The sequence below is a fragment of the Rattus rattus genome, chromosome 17, assembly GCF_011064425.1.
Source record: "Rattus rattus isolate New Zealand chromosome 17, Rrattus_CSIRO_v1, whole genome shotgun sequence".
NCBI lineage: Eukaryota > Metazoa > Chordata > Mammalia > Rodentia > Muridae > Rattus > Rattus rattus.
In genome coordinates, this window is record NC_046170.1 from 27,090,515 (window position 1) to 27,104,820 (window position 14,306).

At 41.9% G+C, this 14,306-nt stretch overlaps 1 protein-coding gene across 1 annotated transcript in view; it reads left to right on the top strand.

The window, feature by feature from the left end:
- The window catches only part of Nfat5 (nuclear factor of activated T cells 5), an 81,187-nt gene extending 73,037 nt beyond the window's left edge, over positions 1-8,150 (top strand). The window contains exons 13-16 of the mRNA XM_032888079.1: positions 363-2,871; positions 3,928-4,171; positions 4,750-7,296; positions 7,413-8,150. Coding sequence (XP_032743970.1) covers positions 363-2,871; positions 3,928-4,163 — 2,745 coding nt within the window. The 3' untranslated portion in view covers positions 4,164-4,171; positions 4,750-7,296; positions 7,413-8,150. The remainder of the gene's footprint in view (positions 1-362; positions 2,872-3,927; positions 4,172-4,749; positions 7,297-7,412) is intronic.
- Positions 8,151-14,306: the final 6,156 nt, after the last annotated feature.

A 14,306-nucleotide genomic window follows, 5' to 3' on the forward strand; every position in this document is an offset into this window, starting at 1 on the left:
GGATATGCTCAATTCTCACGAGAAGAGAGAGGGAAGGGAAGCTACTTTTTTTAAAAAGATTTATTTATTTTATGTATATGAGTACACTGTAGCTGTCTCCAGACACACCAGAAGAGGGCATCAGATCCCATCACAGATGGTTGTGAACCACCATGTGGTTGCTGGGAATTGAACTCAGGACCTCTGGAAGAGCAGTTGGTGCTCTTAACAGCTGAGCCATCTCTCCAGCCCCACTGATTTCTACTGATATTGTAGAGTAGAAAACTTATTCTGCATGTGTCCTTAGAAATAATTTTTGGAGTAATATATGTGGTTATTTAATATTTATATATACATATTATTTGTGGCTTTTTATTTTTTAGGCTACAAAGACAGTCGGATCAACGCAGCAAACTTTAGAAACTATTTCTAACATAGCGGGAAATGCATCCTTTTCATCACCATCATCTTCTCACTTATCTCCTGAAAATGAAAATCAGCAGCAGCTTCAGCCCAAGGCATACAACCCGGAGACTCTGACAACTATCCAAACGCAAGACATCTCACAGCCAGGGACTTTTCCAGCGGTTTCTGCTTCTAGTCAGCTGCCCAGCAGCGATGCACTGCTGCAGCAGGCGGCACAGTTTCAGACAAGAGACGCTCAGTCCAGAGACACAATGCAGTCAGACTCGGTGGTTAACTTGTCACAGTTGACTGAGGCACCACAGCAGCAGCAGTCCCCACTACAAGAACAAGCACAGACGTTACAGCAGCAGATACCATCAAATATTTTTCCGTCGCCAAATAGTGTAAGCCAGCTCCAGAGTACGATTCAGCAGCTGCAAGCAGGAAGTTTTACAGGCAGCACTGCTGGCGGCAGCAATGGAAGTGTTGACTTGGTCCAGCAGGTTTTAGAGGCACAACAACAGTTATCGTCTGTTCTGTTTTCTACTCCAGATGGTAATGAGAATGTTCAAGAACAGCTGAATGCAGACATTTTCCAAGTCAGTCAAATTCAAAATAGTGTAAGCCCTGGAATGTTTTCCTCAACAGAGTCTGCAGTTCACACCAGACCAGATAACTTACTACCTGGGAGGGCCGACAGCGTCCATCAGCAGACTGAAAACACACTGTCCAGTCAGCAGCAGCAGCAGCAGCAGCAGCAGCAGCAACAGCAGCAGCAAGTGATAGAGTCTTCAGCTGCCATGGTGATGGAGATGCAGCAGAGCATTTGCCAAGCAGCAGCCCAGATTCAGTCAGAACTCTTTCCTTCAGCTGCTTCAGCAAATGGAAGCCTTCAGCAGTCTCCAGTTTACCAGCAGCCTTCTCACATGATGAGTGCCCTGCCTACCAGCGAGGACATGCAAATGCAGTGTGAATTGTTCTCTTCTCCCCCTGCGGTTTCTGGAAATGAAACGTCCACCACCACCACACCGCAGGTGGCAACCCCCGGCTCTACTATGTTTCAGACGCCAAATTCAGGCGATGGAGAAGAAACCGGAGCACAAGCAAAACAGATTCAGAACAGTGTCTTTCAGACAATGGTCCAGATGCAGCACAGTGGGGACAGCCAACCTCAAGTAAACCTCTTTTCATCTACAAAAAACATAATGAGTGTTCAGAATAATGGTACCCAGCAACAAGGGAATAGCTTGTTCCAGCAGGGGAGCGAGATGCTGTCACTTCAGTCTGGGAACTTCTTGCAGCAGTCCTCTCATTCCCAGACTCAGCTCTTCCATCCTCAGAACCCTATTGCTGATGCTCAGAGCCTTTCCCAGGAAACTCAAGGTCCAATGTTTCATAACGCCAATCCCATCGTCCACAGTCAGACTTCCACAGCATCCTCTGAACAGCTGCAGCCTTCCATGTTTCACTCGCAGAGTACCATTGCTGTATTACAGGGCTCTTCAGTCCCTCAGGACCAGCAGTCACCCAACATATTTCTTTCCCAAAGTTCCATCAGTAATCTTCAAACTAACACAGTAGCCCAAGAAGAGCAGATTTCATTTTTTTCAGCACAGAACTCAATTTCTCCACTTCAGTCAACATCAAACACTGAGCAGCAAGCTGCTTTTCAACAGCAGCCTCCAATCTCGCACATCCAGACCCCTCTTCTTTCCCAGGAACAGGCACAGCCCTCTCAGCAAGGTTTATTTCAGCCTCAGGTGGCCCTGGGCTCCCTTCCTGCTAATCCAATGCCTCAGAACCAGCAAGGCCCAATTTTCCAGACACAGCGCCCAATAGTTGGCATGCAGAGTAACTCTCCATCCCAGGAGCAGCAGCAGCAGCAACAGCAGCAGCAACAACAACAGCAGCAGCAGCAGCAGCAGAGCATTTTATTTAGTAATCAGAATGCCATGGCTACAATGGCCTCCCAGAAGCAGCCACCACCAAACATGATATTTAGCCCAAACCAGAACCCGATGGCTAGTCAAGAGCAGCAGAACCAGTCAATTTTTCACCAGCAAAGTAATATGGCCCCAATGAACCAAGAGCAGCAGCCCATGCAATTTCAGAATCAGCCTACGGTTTCCTCACTTCAGAACCCAGGTCCTACGCAATCTGAGTCACCACAGACCTCCTTGTTCCATAGTTCTCCTCAGATCCAGTTGGTTCAAGGGTCACCTAGTTCTCAAGAGCAACAAGTAACACTCTTCCTCTCTCCAGCATCCATGTCTGCATTACAAACCAGTATAAACCAACCAGACATGCAGCAGTCTCCTCTTTACTCCCCGCAGAACAACATCCCTGGAATCCAAGGAAGCACTTCTTCACCCCAGCCACAGGCTGCTTTATTTCACAACACTACAGGAGGCACAATAAACCAACTACAAAATTCTCCTGGCTCATCTCAGCAGACTTCAGGAATGTTCTTATTTGGCATTCAAAATAGTAAGGAACTCAAATTTCTCAGTGCTCAGTTGAAATATTCAGATCATTATGAGGAAGCACAAGGCACAGCAGTTTCAAAGCAGAGTGGAATTCCACCAGCTAAAGACTGAGGCCTTTATAGGCATAAATTTCCATATTTTCAAAAGTAATCATTTTAGACTGGTCATAATGGTCCATGCCTGTAGTCCTAGCCCTTGAGAGGTATAGGCAGGAGGATCGGGAATTCAAGTCATCTGTGGCTCCATAGTGTGTTTGAGGCCAGCCTAGGGTACATGAGACTTTATTTCAGAAACAGAAACCAAAAAAAAAAAAAAAAAGTGATAGTTTTATACCTCACAAAGATGTTAAGATGTTAAATGAAATGATGTGCAAAATTATGACATTAATTTGAAAAGAAAATGAAGAGTGACAGAAAATAACTTAGCCAAATAAATTGTTTCTAAAGATCTAGACACCCGGGGGCTGGAGAGATGGCTCAGCTGTTAAGAGCACTGACTGCTCTTCCAGAGAGGTCCTGAGTTGAATTCCCAGTAACCACATGGTGGCTCACAACCATCTGTAATGGGATCTGATGCCGTCTTCTGGCACGTCTGAAGACAGCTACAGTGTACTCATCTATAATAAATAAATAAAATCTTTAAAAAAAAAAAAAGATCTAGACACCCATTTTTCATCTGTTATGTCAAGTAATTAGTGATACTTTTATTTGTATTATGTATTTAGAGGTAAGGTCTCACTATTTAGTTGTGGTTGTTCTGGAACTCACTGTGTAGACCAACTGGCCTTGAACTGACAAGGTTCACCTCCTCTACTTCCCAATGCTGAGATTAAAGGTGTGCCCTACCATGCCCAATCTCAGTAGTACCTTTGTATATGTTTAGAGGAATCCCAAGATAGACTCCAGTGTTGTCCCGTGAAAACCATTTTGTTAGACTGTCAAGTACTTTAGTTTTATTAATGTAGCTCAGCATAGTAATACATTTCTCCTGGCCACTAAAAAGTGTTAGTTTAGAAATCTTAACTAATCAGCTGTTTCTGATCTCGCTGTCTTTTCAGATTGTAGTCAGCTGTTAACCTCTGGGCCAGCTACATTGCCAGAGCAGCTGATGGCCATAAATCAGCCGGGCCAACCACAAAATGAGGGCCAATCTTCTGTGACAACACTTCTTTCTCAGCAAATGCCAGAATCTGCCCCACTGGCCTCCTCGGTGAACAACAGTCAGAACATGGAAAAGATCGATTTGCTTGTTTCGTTGCAAAGCCAAGGGAACAATTTAACCGGCTCCTTTTAGTGAGATATGTAAGTATTACATTTTGGTCTCTTAGTGAAAAGCATTACTAAATTTTATTCAATTTTAATAACACTGTTTAGCCTTTACAGTTAATTAAGAAAGGACTTTCACGGGGGGAGGAAGGGGATGTTTGCCGAAACCGGAAAGGGAATAACACTTTCGAAATGTACATAAGAAATACTCAAGTTAATAAAAAAAAAAAAAAAAAAAAGGACTTTCACTCTGAATGATAGCTTAGGTTAGGTAGGAAATACTGGGGATTCCTTCTGGCTGAGAGCTTCTTTCCTTTAGAGTGACAGAACATCAGTGTAGCCTATAAGGCCCTAGATCCAATCATAGTAGAAAAAGAAAACAAGAAAGAGAAAATTCTATAAAATAATAAATCTTATAATCTGGAACTAAATCTCAGTTGGGTACTTGCCCAGCATATTCGATGCCCTAGGTTCAGTAGGCAGCACCACCAAAAAAGCGAGGAAGATTGAATATGGTGATGTCCCCTACATAGGACAGTTGGAGTCATTCATGGTGACAGACACTTTACAAAATTTTTTTCCCTAATGAGATAACTGATTTTTTTTTTCTTCAGAAATTCCCTGAAGAAAGTAATGGTGATTCCAAGATGTCCTGAGAACTTGTGGCTCCATGAAGATTATTAGACCATTATGAAGAACGACATCTGAGTAAATGGATAGATTTCCTGTGTAAGAATACACCCATGCTGCCTGTTGCAGTGATTTGCCACCAATGTGCTTTTCGTTTCTAATAACAGTGATGACTGAGAGTCTGTGATTTTCCAGCTGACAGAGTTGTTGCTTTTGTCCTCTGTTTTTAAATGCAAGGCTGGCCTCTCAGTTATTCTTGCTATTAGGAAATCATATTTGTCATGTTTACTTACATTCTTACTTCCCTTCCTGCATTATTTTAGTCAAGTAGTGGCTTAGGACAAAGTAAAGTTCAGTATGACTAAGGCTGTGCTTTTGTTGATGTAAAATAAAAACATGGCTGTTGGCCAAAGTGAAGAATTTCTTTCAGTTTTCATGGAGAAGCTGAAGCAGTAATTGACTGAAAAGAAGCTGTATTAAGAACTCTGCAGATACGAGGACTCCTCCTCATACACACAGGCAGATGACATGCTTACAGCCTGGGTACAGCTGGTGTGTTACTGAGTTCATTGTTCAGAGAGGTGTTAGTTCTCTGTATTTCTACTAAGGGATTTAGCCATAACTGCATAAAAATATTTTGTTCTATGAAAATGAAGGGGGTGATGTGTGACGTGTTACATTCGCATATTCTCCTCCGGCAGTTTAAACTGACAGTACTTCAGTCTGTTTTCTTACCCAGCGTTAGGCTAGTATTCCCTTCTTATATGCCTCACCTGTACTGTTGTTCTCATTTTTTTCTTTTTAGCTTTGTTATTATTCTACTGGCTTTATGACCCTGTAGTAATTAGAGAAGGCAGCCTCGTTGACCCAGTGACCTGGCAGTCAGCAGCACAGGGCCAGGAATGCTCCTTCAGGAGTTATTGGGATTTGGTTCCCGGGAAAAAACAGTTCTCTTTTTTCTTCCATGAACGGTGCTGTTCTGAAGTCTCCAAAATTCTCGCTTTGATGATAAATAGTACAAATTTTAATTTTACAGACAAGACAGACAAACATTTCTCAAACTCTGACTTCTCCCTGAGCCGCAGTGACCATTCACAGGTCACCTCAGTGCTTTACAGTTGAAGTGGTCACTGACTTGATGGTTTCCACAGCCTTGGGCTTTACAGGGTCATATCATTGATTTCACAGGAAGAATTTACTTGTGTTACATCTACAGAGAGCAAAATTACACACTCCAGAACTTGCATTTGTAGCATTAGCTGTAGAGTTTTGGGTGTGCTGCCACCCATGGGGTGCCTGCTTCTCACTCCCACCCACACCCGGACACGTGCTTAGGTCTCCTCTATCTTTGGCATGTGCAAAGTGTCAATGCAGCATTAGGTCGTCATGTATGCAGCTTCTGTATGTCGGTATGTTTTGGTTTCCTGTTTAATTCTTTTACTTTCTAAGCTTTTAAAAATTACCAGCTCATGGTTGTTGCCTTTTTCCTTAGTTTTCCTTTTTTTTTTTTTTTTTTTTCTCCCCCCCCACATGTGGTGTGGAGCTGTGGTGTTGGTTTAGTTTATATAGCCAGATCCCCCTTTGTGACTCTTCCTTTGTTATTTGTCTGTGGTTCTTGTCATTTGCTTTCTCTTTGTCCTTCTCCCTCTGCCCTGGCCCTTCCTTTCTCTCTCTGAGAGGCATTGGATTACGTTTTCAGTAGTACAGGCTTCTTGCCAATATGAAGGGAACTTTCCAGAAAGAGACCTACTCTGGTCATTTAATTTTGAAAACAGTTTTCAATCGTTCAAGTTTTGGATGGTTTATATCTAATGTGTGTTTCATTTTTTTGGAAAGCTATATTTTATATTTAGGAAATGGTATACTATTTTGCTACTTGTACTAAGTGAGTACATTGGCATAAATATAGAAATTTATATATATATATATATACATATATAAACTATTCTTTTTTGCCACACATTTTTGTGGTAAATTTGTGAGTTTGTCTGATGTTCTACCACAACGTGGCGTCTGATAACAGTGAGGGGGGTTTGTTATGTCTTTCTTGAGTATTTAAGCACCTTTTGAAGTAAATGGCCTGTTTATCTGTAGCCATTCCATCAGGCAGTTCCTCGATGTTACTAGGGAGCTGAAGGCGACTTACTGTGTGTTTGCTGGATCTTTCACTCAGTGAGATGTTAAAGAGCACGGAAATTCATTTGAGGCAGTGTGTCAAATGGTGTTTGACAAGAATGAGCCACTCTGTCTTCGTTCACTATATATTTAATATTTTATTATTGTTGTTGTTGTTAATTGGCTTTCTGTATCCTATGCCTTTTATTTATAAAGACACTAAAAAAACCATGTTTGTAATTTTAATAACATCTCCCCATCTTTTAATATCCAGAGCTACTTTATAAATTCTCTAAGCCAAAAGTATTTTCCTCGATATCTTCCTTCTCCCCCAGTTCCTATAGGGAAAAATCACCCAACATAGTTCGGGTTACAGTAAGAGTCAGCCACACAATTCAGTGCTTCAGTTTGAAAAGGTAAAGTGGGGTTGGGGATTTAGCTCAGTGGTAGAGCGCTTGCCTAGGAAGCGCAAGGCCCTGGGTTCGATCCCCAGCTCCGAAAAAAAGAAACAAAAAAAAAAAAAAAAGAAAAGGTAAAGTGGATGCCAGAGTGTTGTCTGGAGCGTCATAGAGAGCAGACCTAGCAGACGTTAGGAAAACAGAAGTCAAAGTTTAAAACCATTTACTTCTGAGTTTTCCGAATTATTTTCTGAGATCATGTAGGTGACTCAGGAAATCTGTTTGTTCACCAAGATCAAATTAAAATGTTTGATACTACCATGCTGTAGATGAAGTGGCAGCAAGAAGTCTGGCTTGTGTGGTGGCTTCTGTTCGTTGTATACTCGCAGCTTATCCTTATAAAATGCTGATTGGCAATGCCAAGTCACCGGGACCAATTTCTGTTTTATAATGTTTAAGTTTAGAACAGAACATCACCTGAACTGTAGTGCTTTGAGTGGATGGAGGTAGAAACCCCCACTTCAGTCTCATCACTTGTGTGGTTATTTATACAAGGGCTGTGCTGTGCTACCTATTCCTGCTCAATACGATGGAGTTTGTTTTCTTACATTGTTGATTGTTCCTTGCCCCTAAAGGTCCATGTTAAGTACAATGTTCTGAATATATGATTTGGTTACAAAAAGTATTTGTCTTCTTATTGAAGAGTTAGCTCAGTGGTTGATATTTGTGCTAAGAATGCAGCTTCCCAGTTACTGTTACAAGTTACAGCTGCCAATGGGAAGACTCAGTGAGCCAACAAAGGCCTTGGAAATCATGATTTATTAAATTTATATCTGGCAGAAGGACCTAAATAAACTGTGAACTACATTTTATTCCTTTGTTACATTTGGCTCTTGCTTTCAGCAATTCACAGAAATGCTTGGAGCTTTCTCTCTCTCTCTCTCTCTCTCTCTCTCTCTCTCTCTCTCTCTCTCTCTCTCTCTCTCTCTCTCTCTCTCTCTCTTCTCTCTCTCCCTCCTTCTCTCTCTCCTCTCCTCTTCTCTCTCTTCTCTCTATCTCTCTCTCTCCCTCCCTCTCTCCTTTCTCTTCTAATCTCCCTCTCTCCCTCCTTCTCTTCCTTCATCCACACACACACCTGTGTGTGTGTCTTGTCATTTCACACCAAGGAGAAGACATTAGACACTTTGTTCCTAAGCTTTGCTGTGGGCTTTTCTGATTCTAGCATCATATTGTTATTTGGTATTTAGCCAATGTAGTCCTACCTGTCTTACACCATCTCCTTAGACCAAGTGTTTAAAGGGCTTTATTAGAGAAGCAGTATTAACAGGAGGCCTCTTCCCCTCCCTCCCATTCTCCCATCCTTCCTTGCCCCCTCTTTCTATAATATTGTGTTATAGTTTATAATTGCATTATCGTAGATTTATTGCTTATCAGAATTTTGACTAATGTACCCAGAAAAAAATAGAAGGAAGAAATTGTGCATATGTCCCTTCAGAATGAAAGGGATAATTCCTTTTGACCATTTTGAATGTCTGTTTTTATTTTTTTCGGCAAAGTTGCACTATGCTGCCCAAGTCCTGGGCCTGCTGGTATGAAGCACCTTACCTGGACCCCTTTTTAAACCAGTATAAATGCTTGTTTTGGGAAAATGAAACTTGTCAGCAAATAAGAACCACAACTGAATAATTCTCTCTTTTAAATTATTTTTGTATTTTTTCTGTCACTCTCTTCAGACACACCAGAAAAGGGCACCAGATCCCATTACAGATGGTTGTGAACCATGTGGTTGCTGGGAATTAAACTCAGAACCTCTGGAAGAGCAGTCAGTGCTCTTAACCACTGAGCCATCTCATCAGCCCCTGAATAATTCTTAAATTCAGCAGAGTTATACTTATTTACAGGTGTTAGCCTAAGAATTTTTCATTTCCTAATAAAATTTTTTGTTACCCTATTTTCTTACTTTTAATTAGTTGAAAGTTGTGGAAGACTTGGTGACTTTACTTTGCATCTCTACACAGGCTCCATCTCTAACCGAGATGGCCGTTTTATGTCTGCATGCTTTTGGTTACCTGGAGGGGCTCAGTGAAAAGAAAAACTGTAATTCAGTAGACATATTAGAGAAATAACCCAGGCCGGGGGTGTGGCACAGAGGTAGAGAGTTTACATAGCATGTGCAAGGCCCTGAGTTTGATCCCCAGCACCACCAAAAAGGGAGGGAGGGAGGAAGGGGGGAGAGAGAGAGAGAGAGAGAGAGAGAGAGAGAGAGAGAGAGAGAGAGAGAGAAGTCCTTGGGCATACACACTAGCAAGAGGAGTAGCACTTATACATCCATCACACAGACTGAGAGCTTTCCCCTTCTGCTTGCTTTTGTCATTAGAACTAAACTGTGGAGGTGACATTCATGATACAGGAGATTGACTCTCTACAGTATCATTTTCAAATTGTCCCAATGCCCTAATTACTTTTTAACTATTTTCTTGTCATTCTAAGCCTCATATATTAATAAAATTCTGTTTTTACTGCTCTTGCTTTTTCAGGCAAATTTTTACATTAATATTTTATATGTAGATGAAATGTTATGGAAAAGTGCCTTTTTACCATGCCAGTGCCCCCTTCTTAAAACTCCACCTTCCACTGTTGCCAAAAGTATGCAAACAACTGGTTTTATCAGGTCCTAACTTGTACTTTTCCCGTGTGGCCATTCTTTTCTTCATTTCTTGGTCACCATAGAAGATGGCTTTGTCATTCCTTTGACTTAAAAGTAACAGAGAAAGTGCTTTGGCAGAGTTGCTTGGGTAAGCAAGTGCATACTGTTTAGGCTTGTATGAATCAAGTCTCATTCTCTCATCCCAACAAATTATAGATGGGTCTCACCTGAATAAAAATAAAAATGTGTCTGTCTGCAAGATTTCATGCACAAAAATGTGTGTTAAATGTTATGAAGGCACTACTCACAGCTCTTCTCTGATCCTAATTAGCTGGGGGGAAGAGCAGTATCTAAAACATAGGTTTTATAAGGCCTGGGGGTGACATTGATTTTTTTTTCCCTAATTAAATGTGGCAAAGTAGTTTATTTCTTGTCCATCAGAACTTAATTGACTTTGGAAAACCTAATGTCACAAAACCCTCAGAAGTCATTTGAGTTGAGGGAAAGCTAAGGTCTTGGTGTCAGATACCACTGGGTTTTATCCATTGTGTTTCTGATCTAGCTCTTTATGTTGGTGCTTGAAGAAAGGAACATCAGTGACAAAGGACAGTAGTAACTTAAACTCTGGGCAGAGCTGTGCTCCCCATGCAAGTATGTTTATAGCTGTTGGTGGGCTGAAGATGGCACGCTTAGGCAGTGTTTTTCATACTCTACTGTGCACTTTAATCATTCCAAAAAAAAAACCAAAAAACAAAACAAGAGTACATCTTAACTATTCAGAATACTGCACATTTATTCCAGATAGATGGCTTGGTGTGTAAGGTGCCTGCTTATTTAAAGTAACTTACAGTAAGTGTGAAATTGCTATTTTCTAAAGGACTTAAGACCTTGAAATGTGGGGTTGGGGATTTGGCTCAGTGGTACAGCCCTTGCTAGGAAGCGCAAGGCCCTGGGTTCGGTCCCCAGCTCCGAAAAAAGAACAAAAAAAAAAAAAGACCTTGAAATGTAGCTGTAGGAAATGACTACATTTTGCAGACCATTTTAGAAATAGTAAAGTGACTGACTGATGAGTGTGTTGGAGAGCTACTTAGAACCATTCCCCTTTCTGTGTATTTTATGTCCCTTATATAAGAATGCTATAGTGTATAGTTTCTACTTGTGTGGTTTATGCAAACTAATATGGTCCTCCACCCCACAGCTAGCATCACTATGAACAGGAAACTAGTTAGACGTGCACGTTCTTGGGTGTTAGCCTAGGCATACTAAATTGGATCTGAAGTGAGGCCCTGCAATCTGTCTGCCCTAAGTCCCAGGGGAGGCCAATGCACCCCTAGTTTCAGAGTCACTGATCTGAGCTCTTATCTAGTGAAAGCTAGGGAATTTCTTCCCTGCTCTTAAGATAATTATTTCTTCTTTATGTATGTTCAGCCTTACCTGGTTATCTGTGGTCATTTATCAACAATAATTTATTCACAGTACTGCCTAAGAAATGCATGTGTTTTATGTATATACAGTATAGTTATTAATAATTCATTTAACTTCATTTGGCATTTCCCTGCCACTGACTAAAAAGTTTACACATTAACTGACTGATTTCAATATATAGGTGCAATGTTCTGAATTTCTTTAATTGTTGTGACATTTACTTAGCTAAAAATAATTGATGGGTGCTACAGTCTCCTGTTTATGCATAACATGGGTACATTGTGGGCAGTATAATACAAGCTTTCTCTTTGTTGCCTCTTAATTTACCAGCAGACCACGGTTTTGCTCTGGCCAGACCAGTTCTCAGAACAGAATTGCCATTCCATACCATTTTTCTTGTATCTGAGATCTCAGATAGATGGCTGGCCAGACCAACATAGCACCTTGTTTATTTTCTTCTCTTAATAGAAAGGATTCTTTTCAAATAGCTTACTTGGCATTTGAACACTGCAGTCAAGTGATGGTTCTTCTTGGAACTCACACTCCAGGTGAAGTACTTAACAAAATAAATTTATAATGTGGGCGTCTCCCTTCTCAGTTGTGTGCATCTTAAGTACAAGCAAGCAGGGTTGTTTGTCTCCTTTACAGTTCAGCACTTCCATCTTTGATCTTCTTCCACTGTTTACAATCACTGAGTTAACTCATGAAAGAAAGATCCACTTTTCAGAATTAAACTCAATGAATACTTGCTTTCTGAGAATCACTGCTGTCTGTCCCACACTAGCAGTGCTAAGTGGCTTACTCTACACACTGGTGCTGGAAAGTAAGTAGGCAGGCTGTTGGGACGCTGTGGAGACCCTCCCTTCCCCTTCTGTCACTGGATCCAGAGCATTCTACACAATTTATTAACCCAGGTTTGCAATACCACCTTTAAAGATCCTGCATTCAACCCACTCACCCCTGCCTGCCCTCTCTCATTGGCCCTTCTCCTACCCAGCACCCACCCACCCAGCAGTAATAATATGCATGGTGTGTAGGGGTAGCCTATTGTTATTTTAGCTAGCGAGCCTCAGAAAGCTTACACTCACACATAACCCCAGATGCTTGAGAGTGAGTTTAGAATCAAACTTCTGTGACAGATAAAAACCTGTCCTGCTGAAGTAAGAGCTCAGTGATAGGCCTTCGTATACACAAGGCCCAAGGTAGATGCAGTCCCCGGAACCAGAGAAAAGTGGGGAGGGGGGGTCTGCAGTGCAGTTGAACTGACTCCTTGTATCTAGTGAATGTACCTGTTCACCTTGTTCCCTCTAAGGATGCGCTCCAAGTGATCGCTGCTTTCCTGACAACTTGACTGAGTTTCACTCTCTTCTTTTCCTCCCTTTTTAATGAGTAACTTGGAATATTTCATTAACGTGTTCTCAAGTGATTTAGCTGCCATTCTGCCATTTTGAGTTTTTGTTTAATTTTATCTGCTTGAGCACACTGATCAACCACTGACCTGCCTTCTTGCATTGTCTTGCAATGACGTAAGAGTGACATTGTGTATATGGCTTTATAGTTGGAATTTCAGAGCACTGACACCAGATATTCTCAGTTTGTTCTCTGGGGGAATTTCATTTGCATCTATGTTTTTAGCTATCTGTGATAACTTGTTAAATATTAAAAAGATATTTTGCTTCTATTGGAACATTTGTATACTCGCAATTATATTTCTGTAAACAGCTGCAGTCAAAAATAAAACATTGAAAGTTTTCATTTCGCAGTGAGTGTCGATCTTTTTTCCTCAGACTTTGGCCTGAATGTATCAGCAATGTGGGGAAATATCGGAGACTGGAGACAACTAGGGAAGAGATAGGAAGGAACCGTGAGTGAGGGCCCAGCCTGGAGCCTCTGATTAGAGTACTCACGCAGCAGGGGCTAAGCCCTGGGTTCAGGTCACAACATCTCAAAAAGAGTATGTCTACCAACCAGATGTGGGAATCGGTGAATCAAAGGAAAACAGTAAGTTAGTAATACAGGTGTTACAAGGACATTATGAGCAGAAGTGGGCAGAGCTCTGCGATTTCAAGGCAAGCCAGAAAGAAGCGTGGGTGTCAACAAAGATGAAAACCTTCCTTGAGATCCCACCACCTCAGAGAGAGTCAGATGTGCTGGGCACCTGTCCTCAGCCCTGGGGAGGTGGGAACAGGACTTCCCAGGAGCTCACTGACCAGCCGGCCAGCCTCGCTGAATCTCTGAGCTCCAGCTTCTGTGGAGAACCTGATAATAAGGGATTGAGGTGCAAAGCAATCCAAACAGACCTGAAGTCAACCTCTGCCCTCCACACACAAACATAGGTGCACCTGCATATACACGAGCACACACAGATGTACAAACACCACACATGTGCACCTAAGATCAGGAAATGTAAACATTTGTCATTAATAAGCTTAAGAAGCATGGAAAAGGTATAATAACCAAGATGAAAAGGCGGCTGGAAAGTTGGTTCGGCAGTCAGGAGCTCATACTTCTTTGCACAGGACCTGAGTTTAGTTCCTGCCCCATATCAGGCAGCTCACAGCTGCCAGTAACTCCAGTTCTATGCAGAGACACCCTTTTCTGACCTCTGCAGGCGCTTCTGAGCGTGCATACATATGTAGGCATACATTTTCTGCAACCTACTTTTAATAAGGGTTCAACCTCTCCTTTAGCCCACTACTCAGCCTAAGTAATGGAAAACTTAGAATGTGGGGGAAGTGGACCTGTTCAGCAATAGTTCTTCCAGGACAAGCTCGATCTTCCTTGGCAGCCGTTCCGTCCCATAGCAAACACCAAATACAAGTCAGCAACTGCAGACCGGTCCTCTAGGCAGGTAGACACCACACCAGAGCCTGCTGCTTCAATCCATACCTCTAAGCAAGTAGACACCAGGTATGAGCCAGCAGCTGTAGTTCAATCCTGAAGAAACCCCAAGGCT